The sequence below is a fragment of the Tetrao urogallus genome, assembly GCF_951394365.1.
Source record: "Tetrao urogallus genome assembly, chromosome: 4".
Classification (NCBI taxonomy): Eukaryota; Metazoa; Chordata; class Aves; order Galliformes; family Phasianidae; genus Tetrao; species Tetrao urogallus.
The window spans coordinates 70037983-70061927 of NC_136817.1; the positions used below are offsets into that span (position 1 = coordinate 70037983).

General features: G+C 46.9%; 1 protein-coding gene across 1 annotated transcript in view; it reads left to right on the forward strand.

Moving 5' to 3' along the window:
• Positions 1-23945, forward strand: part of EXOC6B (exocyst complex component 6B) — a gene marked incomplete at both ends in the record, with an annotated part of 241370 nt that overhangs the window by 171081 nt on the left and 46344 nt on the right. Inside the window, 2 exon segments of the mRNA XM_079534332.1 lie at positions 1419-1560; positions 11267-11340. Of these exon segments, the coding sequence (XP_079390458.1) occupies positions 1419-1560; positions 11267-11340 (216 nt within the window).

Genomic DNA, 23945 nt, shown 5'->3' on the forward strand with positions numbered 1-23945 from the left:
GAGTTGTACAGAGTGTTGAGGTCTCTCCTGATCCTCCTCTTCTCCAGACTGACCCAGCCTGTTGGCCCTGTAGGTCTCCCCATGAAGTAGGGGTGTACTGGAGGAGCCAAGTGTTGATGGTCACCTTCTCTATGGAACAGGCAGGTGCAGAAGGAGGGCAGGAGGTGCTGCAGGCACAGAGCAGGAACTCCTTGCAGCCCAGGAGGGGCCCATGGAGGAGCAGGCTGTCCCCCTGCAGCCCATGGGCACCGCTCTGAGCAGATGTGGTGCAGCAGTGGATGTGGCCTGGAGGAGGCTGCAGCCCATGGAGGGTTCCTGCAAGAGCAGAGCCCAGGCTGGGGCCATCCATGTGGACTTGTGCTGGAGCAGTTCATGAAGGATGGGCCCTGTGGAATGGAGCTGTGTTGGAGCAGTGCTTGAAGAGCTGTGGGCAGCCTTTGTGGGATCTGTTTGGGGAGGGATCCCACATGGAGCAGGGGCAGAGAGTGACCATGAAGGAGTAGCAGAGATGTAATGTTACGGGCTGACCACTGCCATTCCCTAACTCAGGGAAAGGGTGGATGAGGGAAGGTGCCTGTGGGTAACTTTTAGTTCTCACTGCTCTAATCTGTACTAACAAGCAATAAATTACCTTAATCTCCCTATGCTGGCTCTGTTGTTTTGCCTGTAACAATAGCTGGTCAGATATCTCCTTGTTCTTATCTCAACCTTTGCACCCTTTTCCATCCTATTTTCTCCCCCTCTTCCTTGAAGGGGGGGCAGTGAGGGAGCATTGTGGTACAGCTGAGCTGCCCATCGGGGCGAAACCACCTCACCCCAATCCTATCCAAGCCAACACAGCTTCAGCACTTCCTCAATGTGACATTTCCTTCTCCTTGTTCCTCACCTGTGTCTGGATGGTGCCACACAGCGCTGGAAGTAGGCAGAAGAGTATCAGCGTGGGTTTGTGGTCATCACAGTGTCCCTCCAGCTCTGCAGCGTGGGTTTGTGGTCATCACAGTGTCCCTCCAGCAATGCAGGGTGCATGCCAAGGAGCCTGCTCGTGTCCCTTGCTCCACAGACCCAAGTCATTTCTGCTGGCACCACGGATGACCAAACCTGGTGAAGGAGCAAAGCGTTCCCTATGCCGTGCAGGAAAGAGCTCTCGTTGAGCTGAGTGCCTCCGTTGTTGGAATGGGATTTTGAAACTCATACTGTGCAGTGTAAATAAATGCAATTTGAGCTGTAGGCTGCAGTTCTGAGTTGTCACCGCTCCCACCGTTTTAACCTATCAACCAGGTTACCTCATGCAATCCGTGCAGGCCATCAAATGAAACAGGGCCTGTTGTCTTGTCCACAGTAGGATGTGATGGCGGGGGCTGCTTAGTGCTGTAAACGCGGGCTCCTGGGCCTTCATACATCTCCCTTTTGTTTTGCAGGGGAAGGTGGCACAGACCGCCTGCATGTCAGCATGCAAACACCTGTCCACCTCGCTGATGCAGCTGCTGCTGGAAGCCGAAGTGCGGCAGCTGACGCTGGGCGCCTTGCAGCAGTTCAACCTGGACGTGGAGGAATGTGAACGTAAGATGCATTACCATCCCGTTTTCCATTGCTTTCCTTTGCCCATTTGTATGCCAGGACCCGAGCCAGGGCAGTGCTGTGAGTGGTGCCAAGTGGTTGGGACTGGCAGAGCTCGCTGCTGCTGTCTGAGAGGACATCTGGCAATATCTTCAGCACAGAAGCAGCTCAGCAAATTCGAAGAGATCAAAGCTTTGCTGTTCCTTTTCTTCCTAAAATGCTTCGCTGATGCTTTCCAGATCATCCCTGCTTTTTGAAACGGAGTGTTTTAGAAGTGTGAGGATTTAGAGTGGGTGAAACATTGGGGAAGGCTCACAAAAATCAGTTCAGTTGTAACCGTTTCAGAAAACAACTGTTCTTAACAAGTTCTGGTCATTTCCTGACTTCAGCCTGTTGTCTTCTCTATCTGCTGCAGGGAATTCTTTCTCAAAGCATCCCCTTTTTGCAATGTTACTGCTATGGGAAAGAGTCATTGTAAGCAACTGTTACATCTATTTAGAGGTGTGCATGTGAGCATAATAAGGGCCACCAATGTGGCTTGCAGTCAACCCTGTTCATTTTAGTTCATCTAGCTAACATCTGAATAAGCTCTGAAATCCTAAGATGTCTCTCAGGTTGCTTATTATCCTGCTGTCTGTAGCTGTTAACAAAATATAGAACAGAACTGACAGAACACCTTGCTTCGTCCTATTTTTATCATTTAATCCGAGGCAGGGCCAGTACACTTCTGCACAGGATCCTCCCTCCCTTGTGAGTCTGTTTTTAGATGCTAATTGAAGCTCAGAAAGGGGAAAGGGGATGAGTCCATACCCACAGACAACTTCATTTGTAGGCAGCAATAGAGCTGCCATGCAGTTCTTTCAGCCCCAGCTTCCAACCTACCCCCTGCAATGTCACCCAGCACCTTTGCATTTGGGAGGCTTGAGCATTGTGCAGTCCACTGGTGGCACTTGCTCTTGCAAGGGTGTTGGTGGAAGGCAAAAGCACAAACAGGGTTTGAAAAGTTTCTGTGTTGGTATCATAGAATCATAGAATGGCCAGGTTGGAAGGGACCTCAAGGATCATGAAGCTCCAACCCCCTGCCACACGCAGGGCCACCAACCTCCACCTTTCATAGCAGCCCAGGCTGCTCAGGACCCCATCCAACCTGGCCTTGAACACCTCCAGGGATGGACGGGGCATCCACAGCCTCTCTGGGCAGCTGTTCCAGCACCTCACCACTCTCTGTCAAGAACTTCCCCTGATATCCAATCTAAATCTCCCCTCCCTCAACTTCAAACCATTTCTCCTTGTCCTGCCATTATTTATCCTTGTAAAGAATTGACTCCCCTCCTGTTTGTAGGTTCGCTTTCGGTGCTGAAAGGCTGCAATGAGGTCACCCTACAACCTTCTCTTTTCCATGCTGAACAAATAACCACATATATTATCTGATTCAGGTAACCATGAACCAGAGAGGTGAGAGACGGTCACGGTGTCTTGGGACAGACAGAGTTGGGCGTGATCATCTCTTGGTGCTGCTGCCTTGCGCTGAAGCACATTTGATGCTGGATGGGCATCTCTCCGGGGGTGGTCAGTCTGGTGCTGCAGCAGGGCAGTGCCCTTTCTTGGAGAACACTGGCCAAAGCTAGCTCAGATACATGGCTGTCTGACAGGTTTTAGGTGCTTGGTATCTAAAGTCTGGAGAGAAGGGTCTGGGGAGACCTGACAGGAGACTTGTCCTTGTTGTGATAGGACAAGGGGAAATGGTTTCAGGTTAGAAGAGGGGTGATTTAGACTGGATATAAGGATGGAATTATTTACAGTAAAGTGAGGCACTGGCACAGGGTGCCCAGAGAGGTGGTGGTGCCCCAGAAAGACACCCAAGATCAGACTGGAGGGATTCTGAGCACTGATGGAGCTGTGGGTGTCCCCATTCATTGTAGGGAGTGAGAGCAAATGGCCTTTAAGGGTTTCTTCCAACTGAAACCATTCTGTGAGTCTGTGATTATGTTCTGTGATTGTGAACGTATCACAAAAGCAATGGCTACGGAAAACACTCAGCTTGATAGGGTTCAAGAAATACTTCAAGTGGATGAAGATTTTGGGAGGAAGTGTATTCCAGATACTCATCGTTTTGGCTTTCTGGGTTGATAAGGAGGTTGGAGTGTTTGCTCTTCAGATCATCACAAACCTCTTCATTGCGGAGTCTTCTGAAACGCTCTTTGCCCTGATGTGATTCCTGTTAAGCCCCACAGCAAGATAGTCTCTGTCCTCACTGGGAATGGTGTTGGGACCTAAATAGCTGGGAGCTGCCATTCCTATCTTTGGTAACTCCATTCATTCAGTGAAATGCACTGAGGACGTCCTCATTTTGGCACTTAATGCTGTCAGACTGTATTCTCCTGCCCTTTGCAGAAGTGTTGCTAATCATGCTCCAGTTTGACTGTAAGTGCTGAGAGATTAAATTCTGTTGAAAGGTCACCTGTAAGATCGTGTGGGTTCGATAGGGGCTGTTCTTTAACGGCTGGTCATCATTTTGCTTTTTCACAGTACTGCATGCAGAAGAACCTGGGAGAAGGATCAGCGTTTAATGAATCGTATCCATAGTTTGCAGCTATATCATATGTCACAATGCAACCAACACCTTATTTTTCTTTCAGAAGTGCCTTCAGCCCTCAATTCTGGCTGTCTAATTTGTGTCCCATCAGCTACACCGGTAGCAGCTGTGTTCTCAATCTGTGTCCGCACAGGGACAGTCTGTGGTGCTGAGAATAATAGGAAGCATTTGTCATTAGAAATTGTTTCCTTCTTTTTCTTTTGGCTGCAAACAGACTCGTGACCCTGCAGTTTTCCACCCCGTCGGTAACTTGGGTCACTAAGCAGGATCTCCTCCCTGGATGCCTTCAGCGCTGAGTAAAACAGATGACAAAATGTAATCTAGAGAGGAGAGTGATGAGACAAATCAATGGAAACATAGTGAATTAAGCATGGTTTGAAGGGGATGCAGCTAACTTACTCTATATAGGAGTAGATATAACTATAACTATAGGAGTAGATATAACACACATTACAAGAAAATATGGTTATGTACACAACGTGTAGTAGCTGTAGAGGTGAGAAGGATAATGGCTTAAGCTTGAGCCAAGACACGGGTAAATTAATTCCCCAGACTCGTAGGTCTGTGATACAGCTTCTAATTTAGAAATGATCTCTTTTCAGTGTAATGGGAATGGCTGCACAAGAAAACCTTGGGCTGAAGCAGAGAGGAGCAAACCAAGATGTGAAGTTTTGCTATTACTTGTAACTCTTTGTTATCGTTTGGCTTTTATTGCTCTTCTTATGCAGGCGAGAGAGATTCTCTCACCTCTTATTTAAACCTAGAGTGAAGTAAGATGTAGAGGTTAAATGAGTTGTCCAGAAAGACACAGTAGGACACGTCTAATTATGTCTCAATTTAGGAGTGTGTTCTGGCACCAGCCCAGGGAGCCAACATGAAAAGAGGGAGAAAAAAAACAACTCTGGAGGGAATGAAAAAAAAAATAGAAAGGCAACACAAATACTTCTGCAAACCTGGAAATAGAAGAGGGGATTCTTTTTTCAGAACAGATGTTTGCTCTTTAAAATGGCCTTGTGGTCTTACAGCACAGGTCCACAACCCAAGATTTCTTGGTACTTTTTTGTGATTGCTTCGTTCCCTTTTGCCTGGTTCCATGCTCCGCTCTTTTTGGGACCTCCTGGTGCTGGTGTTGGTCTTCCTCCATCTTCTTCACCTCCAGGGCAGTGGGAATCTGATGTAACAACCCCAATTTGGAGGTTGGAATAGAAGAAGAGAAAGGGAAGGCGGCTGCTCTCGCTCTTACAAAAGCGTTTCACATCTCTAACTGATTCCAGCGGCGATTGAGGCAGATTGTTTTTACAATATTTAGGTCATAAAATAAGCAGTTCCACGATCTCCAAAGCCTTTTAACTGCTGCTTTACAAGAAATTAAAAGCACCGTAAAATTATATTTAAAATTTCACTCAACTCCGCGTTCTCCTTCAGCCCACTCATGGGTGCAGTCAATAAAGGAACGCAGACGTGGCAGCCAGCTTGAGGAGCACTGAACCCAACACGAGAGCACGCCAACGTGTGCCTATATGGGTCCCTGGGCAGCTGTTTACCACCTCATTCTTGGCTGCCTTATCTGGCCCCAAGAACTTTCTCACGCGGAAATCCCATCGTCCGCTCGGTGCTGTGGGCAGCCTTCCCTCCCCCTGCAAACCCAAAGCACAGCTGCCTGCTCCTCTGGTAGCCTTAAGTGCATTGTGCATTGGTTTGCTGGGGATGAGCGCTGCATTTCTGGGAAGAAATGCCTTCCTTTTAGGATTCTGCACTTGCATTGCAAGGGAAGCAGTGCCTGGTGGTCAGTGCTGTAAGCATGCGCGGGTGGGAAGCACACAGCTGCCCATCACTGAGCTTCTCTTCCAGTGTCTACTGGAAGGGTTTTCCATCTCCTTTGTAAACTTGTTGCTGATTCCATGGTGTCCTCCAAATCTCTTCTGTCCTCTTGTTTCCTACGCTGTCTGCTGCAACATTACGGATATCCTCCATCTCCAACACCTTCCCCTCTTCTCCTTTGTTACCAGGATGTTTGCTGATATTTTCCCATCTTTGCCATCCTTTGCAACTTGAGGAAGAGAAAATGCTCCTGTCCACACCTATTTCAATTAGACTTTGAAAGTATGACTCGGGTCCCTCCAAATCCTCAGCATTTGCTTTCATTCCTTTTCCTAGCAAATGAAAAGTAATGGGCCTCTCAGTGGAGTTACCTTTATGCTGTGTTTTAATGAATTGTTTAAAATATATGGAAGGAAGCTAACAAAGATTTCAGAAACCTTTTTACACAGTGCAGCTGGGTTTTATCTCCCTGTGGTCCGAGCTAAATCAGTTTTGTTCCACTATAACAAAGAGAGAGGAGGGTTTCACTACCTGGTCTCCTACCTTCTTCTTGGCTTTTAGCAAGAATAGCTCTTTGGTTTCAAGAGCAATCCATTGTAATTGCTTGAGTTCGAACAATGTTTGGAACTCACTGGGACCACCATCCCCCAGCTCTGCACCTGCTTTCTCTCCCCACCCAGCATGGCACGCACACCACTGATACTTGATTCCACTTCTCCTAGTATTCGTGTTTTAGTGGAGTAGAGAACTTCCCACTGATAAGAGACATCCATTGGAAGTCTTGGGTTTTGGGTTTGGGAACCTTTATAGATTCTGTGTACCTGTCCTACAGGATAACAGATCCCAGTGTTCCAATGCACAGTGAGCAGCCCCTGGACCACATCTCTATGCAATGTTGGAGCTCCGTGCTCATCGTTGCTCCTTCAGAGAGCAAATGATGGTGGTAGAGTCTTGTGATGTCGTCTGATGCTGCTGGGTGGATTTTGGATGGCTCTTCCTCTTCCTGCAGCCCTCTGAGATTCCAGAGGTGGCACTGAGCTTTGATCATTTGCCTGAGCATCTGGACAACACTCAGATATGTGGTCTGATTTTTGGATGGGCTTGTGTGGAGCCAGAAGTTGGACTAGATGATCCTCATGGGTCCCTTCCAACTTGGGATATCCTATAATGCTATGATCCTGTGATTTGGATGGAGGTATAAGCTCACATAAGCTCAACAAAAGTTGGGAAGAGAATAATATGTCCCCTGCCAACAGGACATTCCATCTTCCCATTGCCTAAACTCATAGCTGTCCCTGCTGTCCTTTTTTGCCTTTGGGAATCTCCAGTCCATGCAAACACTTGTTCTTCATCTTGAGAATCCTCGGGTCATTTTGTACCTCAGGGTAAGGAGCAAGGAGTCCTGTTGCTTGACTTTTCTAAGATGATCTTCAAAGAGTTTATCTACAGACTATGGTTTTAAGACCTAGATTGTTCATTAGGGGATGTGGACATCATTATTTCCCCTAAAACAAAAACTCTTTCAAAAGAGGTGCAAGCACAAGTGGATATTCATGGTTCCCCTCAACAGGAGTTGCTGTAACCTCGATCCTGCAGGTCTGCCGTCGTAAATTCTGGCAGTGTAAAGTAATTTAGGGAAAATCTCACCCTCAAGATGATCTTTTTGAGGAATAAAGTAGCCAGCTGTGTTTACTTTAACCACACAATATGTGTAAGGTTCTATCCCTATGCGTACAGTATACAAAAAGAGATTCCTCCAATTCTGTATAATTAATTTCCAGTGGATGTCTCTTTTCTTGTGTGTGTTTGAACTCTTTATTCTTTGTTCATTGTAAAGGGCTTAACGGTTCCTGTTCCTTGATTCTTTCATTGGTGAAATGTTTTGGAAGAGAGGTTAGAGTCCCTCTGTGACCTGCCCTGGGTGGCCCAAGCCTGTAGACCTTGCAAAGACATTACTTTTTTGGCCTGAACACAAGTCTCTCAAACCTTTAGCCTGGCTAAATGCTTTGTACAAACAGGCGCATACTGATCTGCTCTATTCTCTTGTGATTTTCTGCTCAAGGGGCTGTACTGTAGGTGGCTTGCTATGTTTGCCACTTGCCTTGGTAGTGGAGAAAGTACAATAAATGAATCCGACAGTACCGAGGCCAGCACTGTGCTTGGTCGTTCCGAGAAAATTATCCTGAAATCTGGTTGAAGAGATTAAAACCAAGAAGAACTGGCTGTGTCTCTCCTCTAAGGCTCTGTTCTCTTCTTTGTTTCTTTTTTTCTTTAAGGCATTGTTTATTTCTCCATCCAAAATAAGTTTGTGGCATTGGTATGTAAAGTGTGACCTCTGATTACAGGAGGTACCGCTATTTTTGTAGCAGCCATGGGGTGAAGCATTGCATTCATTCCTCTTCTGGCTCCTTACAGTCCATTGCTGGAGCAGCTTTCTTCTTGCATGCAAGCCGTGGTCTTGATCTAATTTCTTCTGTAACACAAGCGATGTGATCTCATGTGTCATTTCACTCCATGGATGTCAGGTGCATTGTTAATGCCATAGAGACTCCAGCCCGTTCTTTTTATGAGAATTGCTGTTGAAGCAAATGTTGGTTAATAAAGAGCACGTTCCGTGTGCTACTGTTGTTATAACTTGTCTTGTTAAAGGGTGATATTACTCCATAATTCCCAGTGTTAACTCCCATAGGGTTGGTTAATAGGAGACTGCTGAAGGTGAGCTGTGGCATGGGATAAAATCCATTTATCTCACATTGCTCATGAGTGGATGACAATAGTGGCAGGTTCACAAGTCTTTGAAAACATTTAAGATCAATTTGCAGGCGTTTTCTCATGACTATTTGAAATTCGTGCTTGTAGGAAGGCCTTAAACTCCATGTGTACTTCGAAATAGATTCCTAGCAGCTGCAAAACCCTTCCGTCTAAAACAGAAAATTCTTTTCAATTCAGTCCTTTCAGGGTTTCTTTTTTCCAATGTTGCTTCAAATGTAATGGGTAACATGAGGTGACCCCATCTATAGAACGTGGGACATAATGCTGAGCCAGCTTGTTGGGTATTTCAACCTAGAGACATTAGTGGTACGGAGAAGCCCGGCACAGATTCACCTCTCAAGAGGAAGCTATTTCCCATATCTAAATGTTTTTAGCTTCTCAGGTACGTGCTTCTTCAGAGTAGAAGTGTTACAGGATTCATGTGGCTTTGGGGATAATTTTTCCAGATGAGACAGTGGGGTGTACAGCAAATGTGTAAAGATGATTTATCCCGTGCAGAGCAGAGTCAGAAAGCTTGTCTCACTGTTGCTTTGTGTGAGCGTGCTGGTTGAGGCAAGCTATGCTCAAACTTTATAGCAAACGTACGTAAGCAGTTAGAAGTAATAAAATAGTTTTGGAGGGTTAAGCAAGAATTCACTTTGGACTGTCCTCTGCCCAGTCCTATCCTGTGCAAAAGTGACAGAAGGCCATGGGAACAGCTGTGGGTGGGTTCTTCTGCCTTTGGGTCATGCTTTTACTTTCTGCATCTCAGTGAACACTGCAAAGATGAGCCATCATTTCAGTTGTAGAGCCCTTCTGTTGGCTGAGTGTATTAAAAAGTAAAGCTGTCAATGTCTGGAGGTGGCCGCAGTGCCCTGGAGGTGCTGCTGTCTGTACTAAAGGATATTCTCCATGCTGAGATTTTAATGGAAGGTGATGCCAGAGAGCCAGCAAGAAACACTTTTCTGGTTTCCAGAAATAAGTCAGTTAAGGAGCAGGTCTGAATCCCTGCTAATTCATTAATCTTCCTTATTAAAGCCATATGACTAAGCTGCCACAGGAAATCGGTGGAGATTTGTTTTCCTTCTTTTGAGGCATTTGCTTGAAAGTGAGATGACTTTAGGGAGGAGAAGTATACAAGGAGAAGACTTCCTGGCACAAAATGACTCTTCACAGGGCTTAGGGAAAGGCTTTGTCCACTGGTACCTTTGTGCAGTCCTGGAGACAGAAGGGAAAATCCTCCTTTCTCATTGCCGAGCCTTCCCCATTCCTTCATTTTATGCAACTGCAGGAGTGTTTGTAGATTCTTGAATGGAGAGAACGAGAATAGTTGAGCAATAGTAGGCACTGGCATTGTATAACATAAAAACACGTTGTATTGTTATTGTGTGTTTTTCCCTCCCTTCTTTTCTGCCATCACGCTTTGTTTCATTTCCTGAAAGCTCTCCATTCCAGTATGTCGAATCTTCCGTGTCTCCAGGAGCAGCAAAACTCAGCCTATAGTGGAAACTCCCTCTTGAGTCTTTCATGGCGTCGAGTTGTGGCTTCACAAGTTAGGTCCCCTTGGTGATGAAAAGTTGCATGGAGAGCAGAGATAAAGCCATTATTTCTGTAGCTAAAGAGGGCGAAAACTAAGGGAAGTTGGGCAAAATCAACCTTGGACACATCTTCAAAAGACACACTTGAATGTATGCAGTCATTGGCTTCATGAGCGCTACCAAGGAAAAGCTGTTAAATGGCATGGAAGAACTAAGGTCCTCTAACATGAATTTGTTAAAGTCCCCCTTGGTGGCTTTAGACTTGGTTTAAATAATGAATTGGAAGACAAATAAATGACTTAAGTATGAAATTTTGGCCAGATTACATTGGAAGGAGGTAAATGTGGCCTTGAAAATATTCTCTTCGCTTTCGAAGCCAACGTTATTCAGTTGTCAGATGTCTTCATCCAAAATAAAGAAATATGCCACATAATGGCCGCGATTCTTCCCATTTGGGGTGGCTGTATGCTGGCAGTAGTGCTCCATACCAGATAATGCAAATAATCTGCTGCCGAATAATTAATGATGCGGCCGGGCATATTTTTTTGATGAATGCTTATGGAGCCTGGTGACAGGCGTGAAATTAGAAAATTCCTTCAGTGCCCTAAAATATAAATAGCTTTCGGAACTGAAAAGAGTTTCAGAGCTGAAGATTTTATTGTGTCGAGAGGAAAAACTTTTCCACCCCCATCCCCCCCTTTCTTCTCCGCGAGTTGTTTGTCCATTCACAAAACAAATACTCTGAAGCCCAGTACGGCTCATGGGAATAAATTTCAGGTCGAATTAGTACAGTTTCCTTGCTGTCAGGACGGTGGAATTAATGGTGTTTTGATGACACGAATTTTGAAGGGCGAACAAAGAGGCTGAAGGGAGGGAGACATGACTCCTTAGAAGCGCGGTCCTCCTCTCCCCCAGCCTCTCTTGTCTTCCCTGTCATCCGTCTGCCAATCTCCCTGTCCATGGTTAGTTAAAGGCGCTTTTTATCCTCTTTTCTTTCCCACAGAGTTTGCCAGATCCGGCCCAGTGCCTGGGTTCCAAGGGGACACGCTGCAGTTGGCCTTCATCGACTTGAGACAAGTAAGTCTTTGTGTTTTTGTTTTTTGTTTTTCTTTTAAGATGTGTGACTGAAGACCATCAGGTCTTAAGGAAAGGGAGAGGAGGGGAAACGGCGTTGGTGATTTACGCCAGAGACCTATATTCCCCCCCCCGGGCATTCCCCCGCCTCCCTGTGCCCCAAACCACCTCCTCACTCCTTGCTCCTGGAGATGGCGGAGGTGAAGGGGACTGGTGGGATGGGGAGAGGGAGAGTGAACCCTGACCCTGTCCGGCGGGGCCATTGTGCTCCTATTGGCTTCTGTGGCCATGGCAGAATGATATCGGCGCGGCTGGCACGGAGCAGGTGCTGCGAACAGAGAAGGCACTGATGCAGAGACCGCCTGCTCTGAGCATTTTTGTTTGCAGATAATGCCTGGAGAAACGTTTGGCGAGCAATTTGCATTCCGGTTGGTGTGGGAAGGGTGTGTGTGGTGCGTCTGCCCTTGGTCCTGCTCCCCCTCCCTGGTCCTCTGTGCCACTGATGTCATAAGTGAGTGTCACTTGGCCACGAGTGATCAAGTGGGCTGCTGGAGAAGATGGTTGGGCTCCACCATCTGTGCCCACCTCTCCAGGGGCCCAAAGAGCCAACTTGACCATAGCAGGTACCGAGACATTCATAGGGCTTGGCAAGCCGGTTTGGGGAAAGGAGCCATTGCAGTGAGTCATTTGTTAGGGCTGGAAATGGGCATTATGGATCCACTAGGCCGGGGGGGAAAAAGTGAGGTGGTCCTGTCATCTCTTGGCACTGAAGATGGATGGGTTGGATAGAAAGTCTGAATGAAGTAAGACTCAATGACTGATGCTTCTCTCCTATTAAAACAATCTTTTTTTGTCTGTTAAACCCCCCTGGCTTTGTCCCTCCTGCCATCATGATGCAGTGCCTCTTGTTTTCAGAGTTGACGTAGTTTGCATTCTGAAAACTTTCGGGTGCCGAGGGTATTTCTTAAATCTGCATAATCTCTTGTATCGATGATCTCCTCACCACTGTGACTCTGAGCCACACTGGAGCCGCTTTTAACCCATAAAGGTTTGAGAGCTTCTCTGAATCCAATTGAGGTGCAGAGCAATCCATCACCCAATGACACTTTTGCAAGGCAGCGATAACTTTAATAGCATTGGGATACTGTGTGGGTGCCCTTCGTACTCCAGCCTGTGAGTAAGTACCAAATTTGTTTGCAGAACGTTCAAGATAGGTCTGCAGAAAAGGTGCGTGTTATCACGGCCGCGTGTTGACATTTTTATCTTCATTAGCTTCTTGGCACTTTATTGACTGCAGTACGCAATGCGCTTGCAACCTCCCGGATATAAGGAAATGTGGAGGCTTTGGTTCTTTTCCAAGCACGAAGACATGAATGTGGGGATTTTGAAGAGGAAAGCTGTGGCTTTCTGAAGAATGAGACGCCGTAAAAGTGCTCTGTGAGGTTGAGCTGCTCTGAGCCAGTGCATTAGCAGCAGGCTGGGATGTGCAAAATGTTTGTACGGCTCATAAGTGCAGAACGCAGCCAAATGAATTCGGCTCAAGCAAGGGAGAGGCTGAACAGTAGCCCTCTACCATTCTTCTTCCTCTGTCAAATGTTCTCCTTTGTACAGAACATTTTCTTCTTCGTTTAGGAAGGCAGTCCCACCTTTTTCTCGCATTTGAAAATTATGGCCTTTCTGAATGTTGCAAGGAGCAGGGGAGGAGCTCAGGCCTGCTGAGTGCCAGGTGAGAACAGGAAGTCCTAGATGTTCTGCTGGATAACAGCAATGCTCGTTGGTGCCAAGGATTGTAGCAATAATGGACAACCTCATTTCTGCAAGCAGAGCTCAGTCCGCTTATCGCTGCTTTACTGAGATTAGTGACCACAGGAGGGTTGGAGATGGTTCCCAGCTGCCTCTGCCATACTGCTGCCCTGACCCTGTGGCACAGAACGTGTCACCAAGCTTTGGGTATCTGCGTGAAGCTTCATCCACTGCTCCAGGACTGTCAGAGATCTCACACTTCCACCACCATGGAACATCTAATTGGGCTGCGTCTCCAGCTGGGAGCTGGGAGCTGGAGAGTGAGCAGGTGGATGGAGGTGCAGCAAAGAGAGGTCTTTACGTTTTTATTTGCTTTGCTTTTAACTTGTTCTCTTTAGGTTCTTTTCCTTTGGTGCCACTGAATGTTAGCACAGAGTTGACATAGAAAAATGACAGCCTTGCCATGGCAGGGGGTTGGAACCAGATGGTCTTTAAGGTCCCATGCAACCCAAACCATTCTATGATTGTCATCCTAGGAAGATGTTCCCACCTGAAGTTGGAGGAGCTCCTGCATAGCTGCTGAAGGAGTGTTTCCAGCCTGAAATCCATACAAGCTTTTGAAAAGGTTAAAAATAATTTCAGGTTTGTGTTCTAGGTAAATCTATAGCCACCTTGGAGCAATCCTGCCAGTTAGCATGGTTACACATGAGCAGGGTAGCTTTGCTGTGTAGATAATTAAAGTAACCAGACAGAAAACACTCACTGTAAGACAATTAAAGAGATTCCTCCCTTCTTTCCCACTGTATTTCAGTACTATTAACCTTGAGCTACACAAAAGCAGTTCTAGATGCAAGAAAAAATTCAAAGTATCTTGAGATTAAGTTGCTTTAAAATGAAAATTATTTACTAGCACAGTAAAATGTAAAATGGAAGAAGAATGCAGTGATCGGATTTGATTCTCAAATACAAGATCCCTGTAAAGGAAAGTAGAGCTATTAAATCTTTCCTAAGTGACTTAGGCACTTGGGTCCCAATACCACAGCATGCCCAAGTGCCACTGATGAGCTCCAGGTACTCCACATCAGCCCAAGTCTGCACGTGCAATGAGTTCCCTGTTCTCACCGCAGCCTTCTGGCCAGCTGGAAGTGTTTTAGCTTTTCATTTCCATGGGTTTATTACAAGCAAGTTGGTTGAAGAGGAAGGTTTTGTATTTGTCTGTGAAGTCGCTGCAATCCCCGGCCATGCTGATCTCTCCTAGAAGCCAGATCGACACTTGTGGCCACCCGCCAAGGAAAATCTGTCTCCAGCGCTCGAAGAATTTCACTCTGGGCTCTGGCAAGGGAACATCCTAGCTGGATTAGAGCTCCTTTCTCGAGGCCTCTCCTTCTGTCCAGCAGATTGTAAATCTGTGTGTTGAATGTCCACTGGAAGTGCAAACTTTCTGCATGGAGGCGATTTGGAGCCCTTATCCCAGAGACGCACGCGTGAGGGATGAGAGCTGGGAGGTTCCTCTCTTCTGCTCCATCATTTTTGTTCCTCTTGGTTGCAGCGGGATGGCGCTTGTGAATTTGAGCATCAGCTTTACAAAGCCCAGCAGTGAGGTAAGATAGGCAAACACTGGTTTGGGTGTGTAACAGCTGTTCTGCTCACCGCTTGTCAAATAGCAAACATTTTATGTGCTCTTTTTACTGTGTTTGAAAGCCGGTTGTGGTTACTGTGGGTTTGTGTTGGATGTCGGCCAGCTGCGTAATGAGAGGTCTCCCTCCGATGCATTAATTTTTCCCTATTACCTCTGATAGGGATGCTCGATAGAGGAGCGTTCCCCTCAAGAACACAGCTCCCTTCTGTCCCTGCTACGTGCTCCATTCATCTTCCTCTCATACAAATTTTCTGTCTCTTCTGCATTGTTCACGTATTTCTTGGAGGTTTTTTTTCTATTTAGGAGATGCAGTATAAAAGTTTAGGCAGGAGTGTTCGGCTTTACAAAATGTGTGTTTGTTCTTTCCTTGTTCCTGTCTAAATTTCTCCCATGGACGTAGGAATCATCTTGCCCATTTTGGCTGTATTTGGTTAGTGGGCTTCAAAGGTACAACGACCCTACAGATTTCTGGGAAGATATGAGCCAAGATATTGAAGAAAAGTTGGATTGCGAGCTCATCCTGTAGACTTCAGAGATTCATAGCTCAGATTTGAGGGAGACCAAGGGGAAATCTGGACTTCTTGATTCAAAGTGTTTCTAAAGAATTGCCCACTCTGTTGCAAGGATGCAGTGGTGAAGGTTGCTGAGAGATACAGTGATGCTGATACTTGGGATACCCAGCTTAGCTTCAACCATCAGATGGTAAATAGAGGTCTTAAGACTCCATTTGATGTGGTTGTTGGCTGCTTTAAAGGCATGGTAACCTGGGACTTTAGTATCCATTTCCAAGCATGGTGGCTGAGGGGAAACCCTTGTAAATCTGGTCTAAAGGGCCAAGACCTAATAGGTAGGTATGCTGTGAAATGACCCATTGAGGCCGTGGCCACTGCTCTGCTCTATGGCAGACAACTCAATGGCAGGAAGATGGAGCCAACCCCTCCAAGAGTTTCGAGGCAGCACCCAGCCCAGCGTGCAGGTTTGTTCCCACCAGGCAGGAAGCTGTGGGTTGTTGCTTTTTTTTTTTTTTTTTAACTTGTTTTTATACTTTGCAATTAAAGGCTTCCCTGCCCTGTTAAGATAAGTGAAGAGCAGCGTGAAAACAAGACGTTGGATGAACCCTGGAGCCAGGGTTCCTGTGCCTGCTGAGATAGGGACTGCCAGTCCTATGAGTGTGCAGCGGCGTGGAGGGGTTCGTTAGGTGTCAAACTGGTTTGGTTTATTTTTCTCCACTTGTTTTGCCAGGAGATGCAAGAGAAGTTGAAAATCGTATTATAGGGAGGATCAATTAAGTTAAATATCTCAGCAAGATGTCTCTGCTCCGCATGTACTTGCTTGTGTCTTTGAAGCACAGGTTTCTGTCATAGGAGGAGTTGCAGACAGAAGAGCTGTGCTTTAATCATTGGATGCAGTAAGGCAGAGATGAAAAGGTGACTCACTGGTTTCATCTCATCTACTTCCTTGACAATTGCTTTTTTCCACCTCCAAGTTGTTCTGCAGGCAGCCGTGCCCACCGCCTCGCCCGAATGTCGGCTGCTTCACCAACACGCACTGCACGGCTCTCCATCGGTGTATCTCCATCAGTGTACACTGGTTTTTGAGAAGCACTCTTCTACATTCCAATTTCTGGTTGTCTTTAGCATCCTTTGCAACTTTTACCAGCCCTTAGGTAGAAGAAAAGGTCTGTTGAGGGCCGTCCCACGCGTGCCTTTTTGAGTGATGTCAAGCGAAACATTGGATTCTATAAATCTTTCATTGCAAATGTCATCTTATTCTTGTGCAGTAAGGAAACGGGGTGTGAAGACACATGTTCCAGTTGCAGCCTTCATTCTTAATTACTTGGCAGTGATGGGTTTGAGCTGGTTTTATCGTTACCCTTAAATATAGGTTTTTGCTGTTAAGATTATATCTCTGGGCTGTTAATTACTTTTGCTGCTCCTCTCCGAATTCCCTCCACTGATTGGTATCTTTTGGATAACGCATCAGCCATTATTAATCATGTTCATTATGGCAGTGCCTACAGGCCAACTAAGATCTGCCCGTTTTGCTGGGTCTTGTGCAAACACGAAGAAATGAAGAGTCTAAACAAATGGTGGAGCCCAGAAGGGGCAAGCTGGATGCATCTGACGTGGAGCCGAGCAAATTATTGCCAATGAAGTGGTATTTCGTTGAATAAAACCCATGAATGGGATAAATGCTTTTCCAGGCATCCAAAAGCCGTGGCTGCACTGATTTCTCAGAAGTGGAGATATCATCTCCTTCACCCCCCGTCACACCTCTCCACTCACACAGACCCAAATTAGGCTGGTTTTTCTAAATGCCCAATTGCCTGGGGAGACCAATTTCAAAGCTGTAGTCTGGTGTTAATTCATGGTGGACCTCAGTGCTGCTCCAGCATCATGCTGAATCTCCTCTCAAAAGCTGACTGTGTGAAGTAATACAGGGGGTTTGGAGATTGATGATCCTTGAGGTCCCTTTCAACCCAAACCATTCTGTCATTCTGTGATAGTTTGTGTTTCACCTGCAAGCAAGGTGTGACCTGGGCCTGAGCTTCAGCCCCTGAGTTCACCACAGTATGTTCACCTCCTGTGTCACCACTCGTCCTCTAAATCAAATTCTGTTCCATTTCCACAAGTCAAGGAAACCCAATTCATTGCCATCCCCAGTTGTCAGTGTCACTGGGATGCAAGGTGCTGTCTCTTATCTGGTAACCACCTGAACCTTGGTTAAAATCTCTTTTGGAACCATTGTGGCACATCTAAGAAGGAAAAAGAATGGTGTGCTAGAATGTACTGCTACCTCCTAAAGCTCAAACTTTAGGTTTTTGCAGCCCTGCTCATCCTCAGTGCATCAGAATGGTGCTCTGTGTTGGAGACCCGTTGCAGACATCTCAGGGCAGGATGGGGCTCTGGGCAACCTGACCTGATGCATTATTTAGTGGTTGGCAGCCAGCCTGTAGCATTGGGGTTGGAACTAGATGATCTTTAAGGTTCCTTCCAAGCCAAGCCATTCTATAATTCTATGATTCTAGGAACACCGAGGCATTTTTTTCTGCACTCTGGTGCATCTTTGTGTGAATGACCACAGAGATGTGCTCAGACACAGATTGTTGGGCAGGCATTGCCCAGGGAGCCATGCTGAAATCCCCCAGACAGCAGCTAACCCATTGCAAGAGGACCAGGAAGGGCATTCCAGGGACTTGGCCAAACCACCGTTTTTCTGGCTTGTTAAGCTCAGGCTATGGTTTTCTTTAATGCCTATAAACCAACAGTATTTGAAAAGGGCACATTAAGTAATTTATTTATTTTTGAATCAGTGTTAAATGCCTGACTCACAAAAGAAGGATGGTTCAAAGTTTGTGCTGAAAATCCAGGCTGCTGCTCGCTGTGCGCTGCAGAAAGGGAATGGGGAAAGGGAAAGACACACAAAGGCATGAGCTCAGGGTGGATTTAGAGCCTTAACTCTGATTTTTCTTGCTTTGGTGAGTTTCAGCTAGTCTTAGTGGTACTTTAAACATACCCTTTTGTAGTTCAATTACATTAAAATCACCCGGATCCCAGTCCATTCAGCTGCTCCAGCTCCTTCAGAAGCCATCATTCTTGATCTAGGAAGAATGCATTGGTGTGCTGAGGAGTGAGAGAGCCTGGGTGCTCCCCAGAGCCTTCAAACATAAAATCAGGAGTGCAAACACATTTTGTTAGCACTTCTCGTACACAGAGAACGCTGCCTGGATTTCTTTCATTTAGGCATAGCGATGGAAATATATGGTAGCAAACAGTGCAGCCCCTCAGATGGGAGTCCACGAAGAACCTCAGCCAAAGGGGACTTTGCAGCAGATTGGGAACTCATTGCAGTTGGGTTTTATTCCTGTAAGACTCCACCGTAGGTCCTGCCTGCTCCTGGGCACCTCCAGCCCTCTCTGGGCCCTGCCCTGCAGCAGGTTGCTGTTGCTTCAGGCATCTGCTCTGAGCCATAAGCAGCAGGAGCTGTGGCAGGAGGATCTGCTCCCTGCTGTGCCCTTTTATTTGCAGGAGGCTGAGACATGCGAGCAGGGAAAAGGATACCGATGCGTTATAGGGCCTGCTTTCACCTTTAACCTGCAGGCTGAAGTAGGGGTGATGGGGAACAGAGAGGGCCAGAGGTGGCTGCCCTTAACCCCGAGATCCCCAGCAGTGAAACTGAAGCCACTTGGGCGATCCCAAGTGTCACTCTGAGGCTGGGAAGGAAGAGCTTTGCTGCCTGATTGGAAATGCCATCCATAAAGAAGCCTTTATGAGCCGCCTTTCCTGACATCCTAGCTTCACCTTGTGTGGTGCGGGGCTTTGGGTTTTGTCTTTCATTTACGAGCCGTCCCATTGCTGCTGTGAAAGCAAAGAGCGCGTCGCTTGGCCTGAGCCTGGCTGGGTGATAAAGCACTCTGAAGCCATAGGGAAACAATATCCCACTGCATCCCTGTAACTCGTCTCCCTGGGGTGTCCCAGGTGCAGCTGGGTCACTGGGTGATGGTTTCAGAGCCAGGAAATGGGAGCCTGTCGGTGGGGGGACAGGTTGGATATTAAGAAAGGGTTTTTCTCATTAGAACAGGTTGCCCAGCGAGGCGGGGGAGTCACCATCCCTGGAGGCGTCCAAGAACCGTGGAAATGTGGCACTGAGGGTCAGTGGGCATGGTGGGGTGCACTGGGGTTGGACTTGGGGATCCCAGAAGTCTTTTCCAACCTTAATGATTCTATGATTCTGTGGTATTGCATGACTCGAGCAATCGGCTGTCATGCAAATCCAAAAGCCACCAACGGTGTGGTGAACATCTAGGGGAGGTTTACAGGGCAAGACCTGTAGTGCTCTTGTCCATCAAGGCAGTTGTAGAGAAGCCTTCAGTACCCCCTACCATCCAGGAATGAGGTATTAATTGCCTTGAACAAGCAGTCTCAGAGCAGGCTGCTGTCAAGACTCTCCCATCGATTTTCCCATTTGATTTAAGGAGTGCTTGTGTTGGCTAGCACTTATGTCATGCTGCACACATTGATTAGGAGGCTAATAAATGAGATGAGGTCTGTGGGGAAAGGCAGGTGGCTGGTGTGTAAGGGCCCAGTTGGCTGAGAGATCTTGTCCTGTGTGTGCTTCAAGGCAACACATTGGTGGGAATGACAACAGCCCTGGAGCAATCAGCAAGAGTAGAGGAGTCCACCAGATACATTCACAGTTGGGGTCTCGGGGCTCTGTTTGAAGCTGGCTTTGCCATTATTCTTCAGCCAAGGATTCACTCCCAAAGCTTGCTTACTTGAGGCTGACACACCGCACATCTTGTACAAAAGCATCAGCCCTGGACAGTTGTCATTTTAATGATGAATTGACAGCAAGGTGGCACTATATAGCAAGGAACATTACAGTGTGATTTACTTCTCTATTAATAAATTCCCCCATCCCGTGATAAAAATAATAGTTTACATTCCCAATGTCTGTATTGATTCCAGGTCACATCAGTTTTTAAATAGAACACAAGAGTTGTGGCTGTCAGGTGAGTTATTTACCAGATTAACTCTTACTAGGAGAGTTGATTTTGCTGGTAGTGGGAAGTTTTGTGCTCTTGCTCTGAGTCAATACCTCAATGCTTGAGTGCAGTTTCCCTTTAGAATAGGTAGGGAGTGGTGCAGGCATCCAAGTGTGAATGCCTAACGTTGTCTTAGAAGCCAAAAGGTGTCCCAGACATCCACAGGATGCAAGTAGACAGGACATGGGCACAGAAGATGCTTGTGCCTTGTTTGGATAGAGCTTGTGGTTGCCTTCAGGTGCCTGAAATGACATTGGATGCTTCTGTTTAGGAAGTGAGCTGCTGTGTTGTGTGACTGGAGGTTGGTTTGTTGCACCTATGTCAACATCTGTTGTAGTGTCGAAATCAAGGTTGGATGTGATGTCTTTGATGCTTGGAGAAGGAATGGAAGGGGAAATGGGTTTTGTTCTAGCCCATGGGTAGTGTTGTTCCAGCATTAAAAAGACACAGGAGTGAAGCAGAAGTACCCAAATCTGACTTTCTAGCTTTGCATTCCTGCCTAAAATGAGTAAAACGAGAACTCGATCCTGGAAACAACAGACTTCACCAAAACATCAGGGACTTAACAACCATCAGAACACCAGTGTGCAATTCTGATGAAATATTAGAGTAAGTACTTTTATTATTTCCTGGGTTTACTACATATCCGAAATGTGTGAATTCACAGGTGGTGTGTAAGACCAACTGAGTGCTAACAGAGCTCTGGTGTGCTGCACTGCACAGGGAGGAAGAGAGTAATTAGGCTAATGGTCTTTAATTGATAAAGATTGAGTTCCTTTTGGAGTAGGAAGACCTCCTGACTGGGCAATGAGAGAAAACAAGGTGAGAAAAGAGCAGTACATCATAGAATCACAGAGTTGTTTGAGTTGGAAGAGACTTTTAGAGGCCATCTGGTCCCACTCCCCTGCAATGAACAGGGACACCACAGCTCCATCAGGTGCTCAGAGCCCCATCCAGCCTGACCTTGAGAATCTCTGTGGGGCACCCACCACCTCTCTGGGCAACCTGTGTGTTTCAGTGGAAGTAGCTCACCAAAGAGTGAAGCCAAGTGGCTGAGCTCCACTTTGCAGGTTTGGCCCTCTACAGGGACCCTTACGTTAGGATGTGCCTTGCAGGGTGAATGCAACCCAAAGGGCTGTTGAGGTTCCAACTGGGATTTACTTTCCTCTGCTGTGGCTGTAGCTTCTCTTGGGACAAAGCAGAAAACAGTGATCTCACCTGGCTCTGTTGGGGTCAAGCAACAGAGGAGCCCTGAAGTCTTATCCCCTCCTTCCCTTTGCATTACTGCTGGCTTTTGAGACCGCATATCTTCAAACCACGCCAAGCGCAGCCCTCACTCGGGTCGTGTGCTCATGCATATTCATCTCTCTAGCAGGCTTCTCCTCCTCCATTCATTGAAATTCTCCCTCTCCATCAGGCCCTGCCGAAGGGAGTTCCCTTGGGGGTGGATTTGAGTGTAACAGCAAGCTGGCGTCAAGTCTCGTGGATCGATACTGTGCATGCTTTCAGTGTTTAAATTACCACCATGGTCTGTTGGTCTTGGCTTAGGCAAAAGAATCCCGGTGATGAAATGACACTCGATCTGGAGTTTGCCAGATAGTGTAAACAAGCACATTAGTTGGACCGGATAAGCATGATAATTGCAGAGCGAGGCTGTTTCTTGAATGGATCTATTAAAGTCAGCTTCAGGGAGCTGCATCATCCTGTTACGCTGCTGCAAAGAAAGGAGGAAAAAAATCAAATAGCTATAGCTGGTGGATATTACTGTAGGATAGCTAAGCCTCCTAATCTGTTCTTAGCTCCCTGCTGAGCTTGTGCTGCTATGTGATGTTGGGTGGTTTGTGGATCAGGGTGCTGCTTTCTTGCTCTGTGTTGCAGGAGAGCTGGGTACATGGGGTTATGGAGCTGTCATTGTTGGGGTTTTATCTCCTGTTCCTGGGTTCAAGTCCCTCACTGATCCCATTAGATAAGGAAAAGAAAAATCTCCATCCGTGCCACATGTGACTTTAAATGTGAAAAGGCCTCGCAGAGAAGTAGTGGGGAGGTTCAGATACTTGTTCCCTGATGTCCACTCACATTGAATGAGAAACAGCACTGCCATGGGGAGAAGGGGGTGTCAGGAGGTGTTTGAGTTGTTCTGACCTGAGCTTGGAAATTCGGCTGTAAGATTATATTCACAATTCGAAGAGCTGTGGACCAGCTTTGAGGCATGAAAAGAAAAATAAACTGTAATTCTAGATGTTCGCTGGCCTGGCTTTGTGACCCATCTTAATGGCTGATCTGTTGGGATTGCTGTTGCTGGCTGCTGCGCTGTGCATCACCAGGAACCTTCATTCCTCTTGCTGGAGCAAATCCTGAAATCATTCAGCAGAGTAATGTAGCTCTGTGACTGGATTCTTGCTTTTTGGCTAACTGCTGTGACCATTGGCTAGTCAAAGTCTGGTCTGTAACTTGGTCTGATCAGACATGGAGGTGACAGAGCTTTCGATTCTGATGCTGGTTGGGAGTTTTGTGTTGCTGGTGGTGTTCCCCAGGGATTGGCACTGGGTCTGATCTTGTTCAACATCTTCATCAGTGACTTGGAGGAAGAGGTAAAGTGCACGGGGTCTTTAGCGAGACCTGGTCAGGTTGAGAGTCGCATGAAAAGGAACTTCATGAGGTTCAACAAGGGTGAGCGTAGGGTCCTACATCTGGGGAGGAATAAGTGCATATATCAGTACAGGTTGGTGACTGAGCTGCTGGAGGTAGCTGCAGAGAAGGAATTGGGGTTCCTGGTGGGCAGAGGTTGGCCAGTGGTTGACCAGCAGTTGACCAATGGTTGACCAACATTTGACCAATGGTTGACCAGTGGTTGGCCAACAGTTGACCAGTGATTGACCATTGGTTGACCAACAGATGACCACAGGATGACCATGAGCCAGCAGTGTGCCCCAGTGACCAAGAGGGCCAATGGGATCCTGGAATGCATTGCACAGGATGTGTCCAGCAGGGTGAGGGAGGTTCTCCCCTCCATGTCTGAAGGGTGGGGGTCAGGGGTATGGGGTCAGGCTCTTTTCAGTGATGCCCATCGCCAGGACAAGGGGCACTGGGCACAAAGTGAAGCCCAGAGAGTTTTGTCTGAACATGAGGAAGAACTTCTGGACTTGGAGGGTGGCATCTCCCATCCTCCTGTGCACAGCAGTCACATCTGCCCAAGTGGAAGAGTAAATACTGCTCCGATCTAATCGCCTTAAATGTTCCAGAGTGTAATACCTTAATTTGGTTGCTGACATTACGGCTGATGAGGAAATGATGTGCTAATCAGGAATGACAGCGATGGGAGATAGGAATCTTTTGTTTCAAAGATGAAGCGAACCCGAATGGAGCCATGTGGGGTGTGCCCTAAGCAGAACCAGTCCCTGCAGCTGACTCAGAGCAGGAACCCTCCGAGGCTGTGCCTTTCTGCAGATGGAGTGACTTGCTCTCATTTAAACCTGTTGCTGGCCTGAGGAAAATCCATTCCCAGAAGATAGCAGCATCCCGGCATTAAGTTGTTGTGATTACACAGCCAAGATTTACTTTATTATCCTTTTTTTCTTTGGGGGCAACTTGGAACCAACCATACACAGCCTGCTCTTGCTCTGTCCCTCTTAATGTCTAAAATCTGGAGGGGGGTGGGAATCCTCCCTGGAATGCAACCCT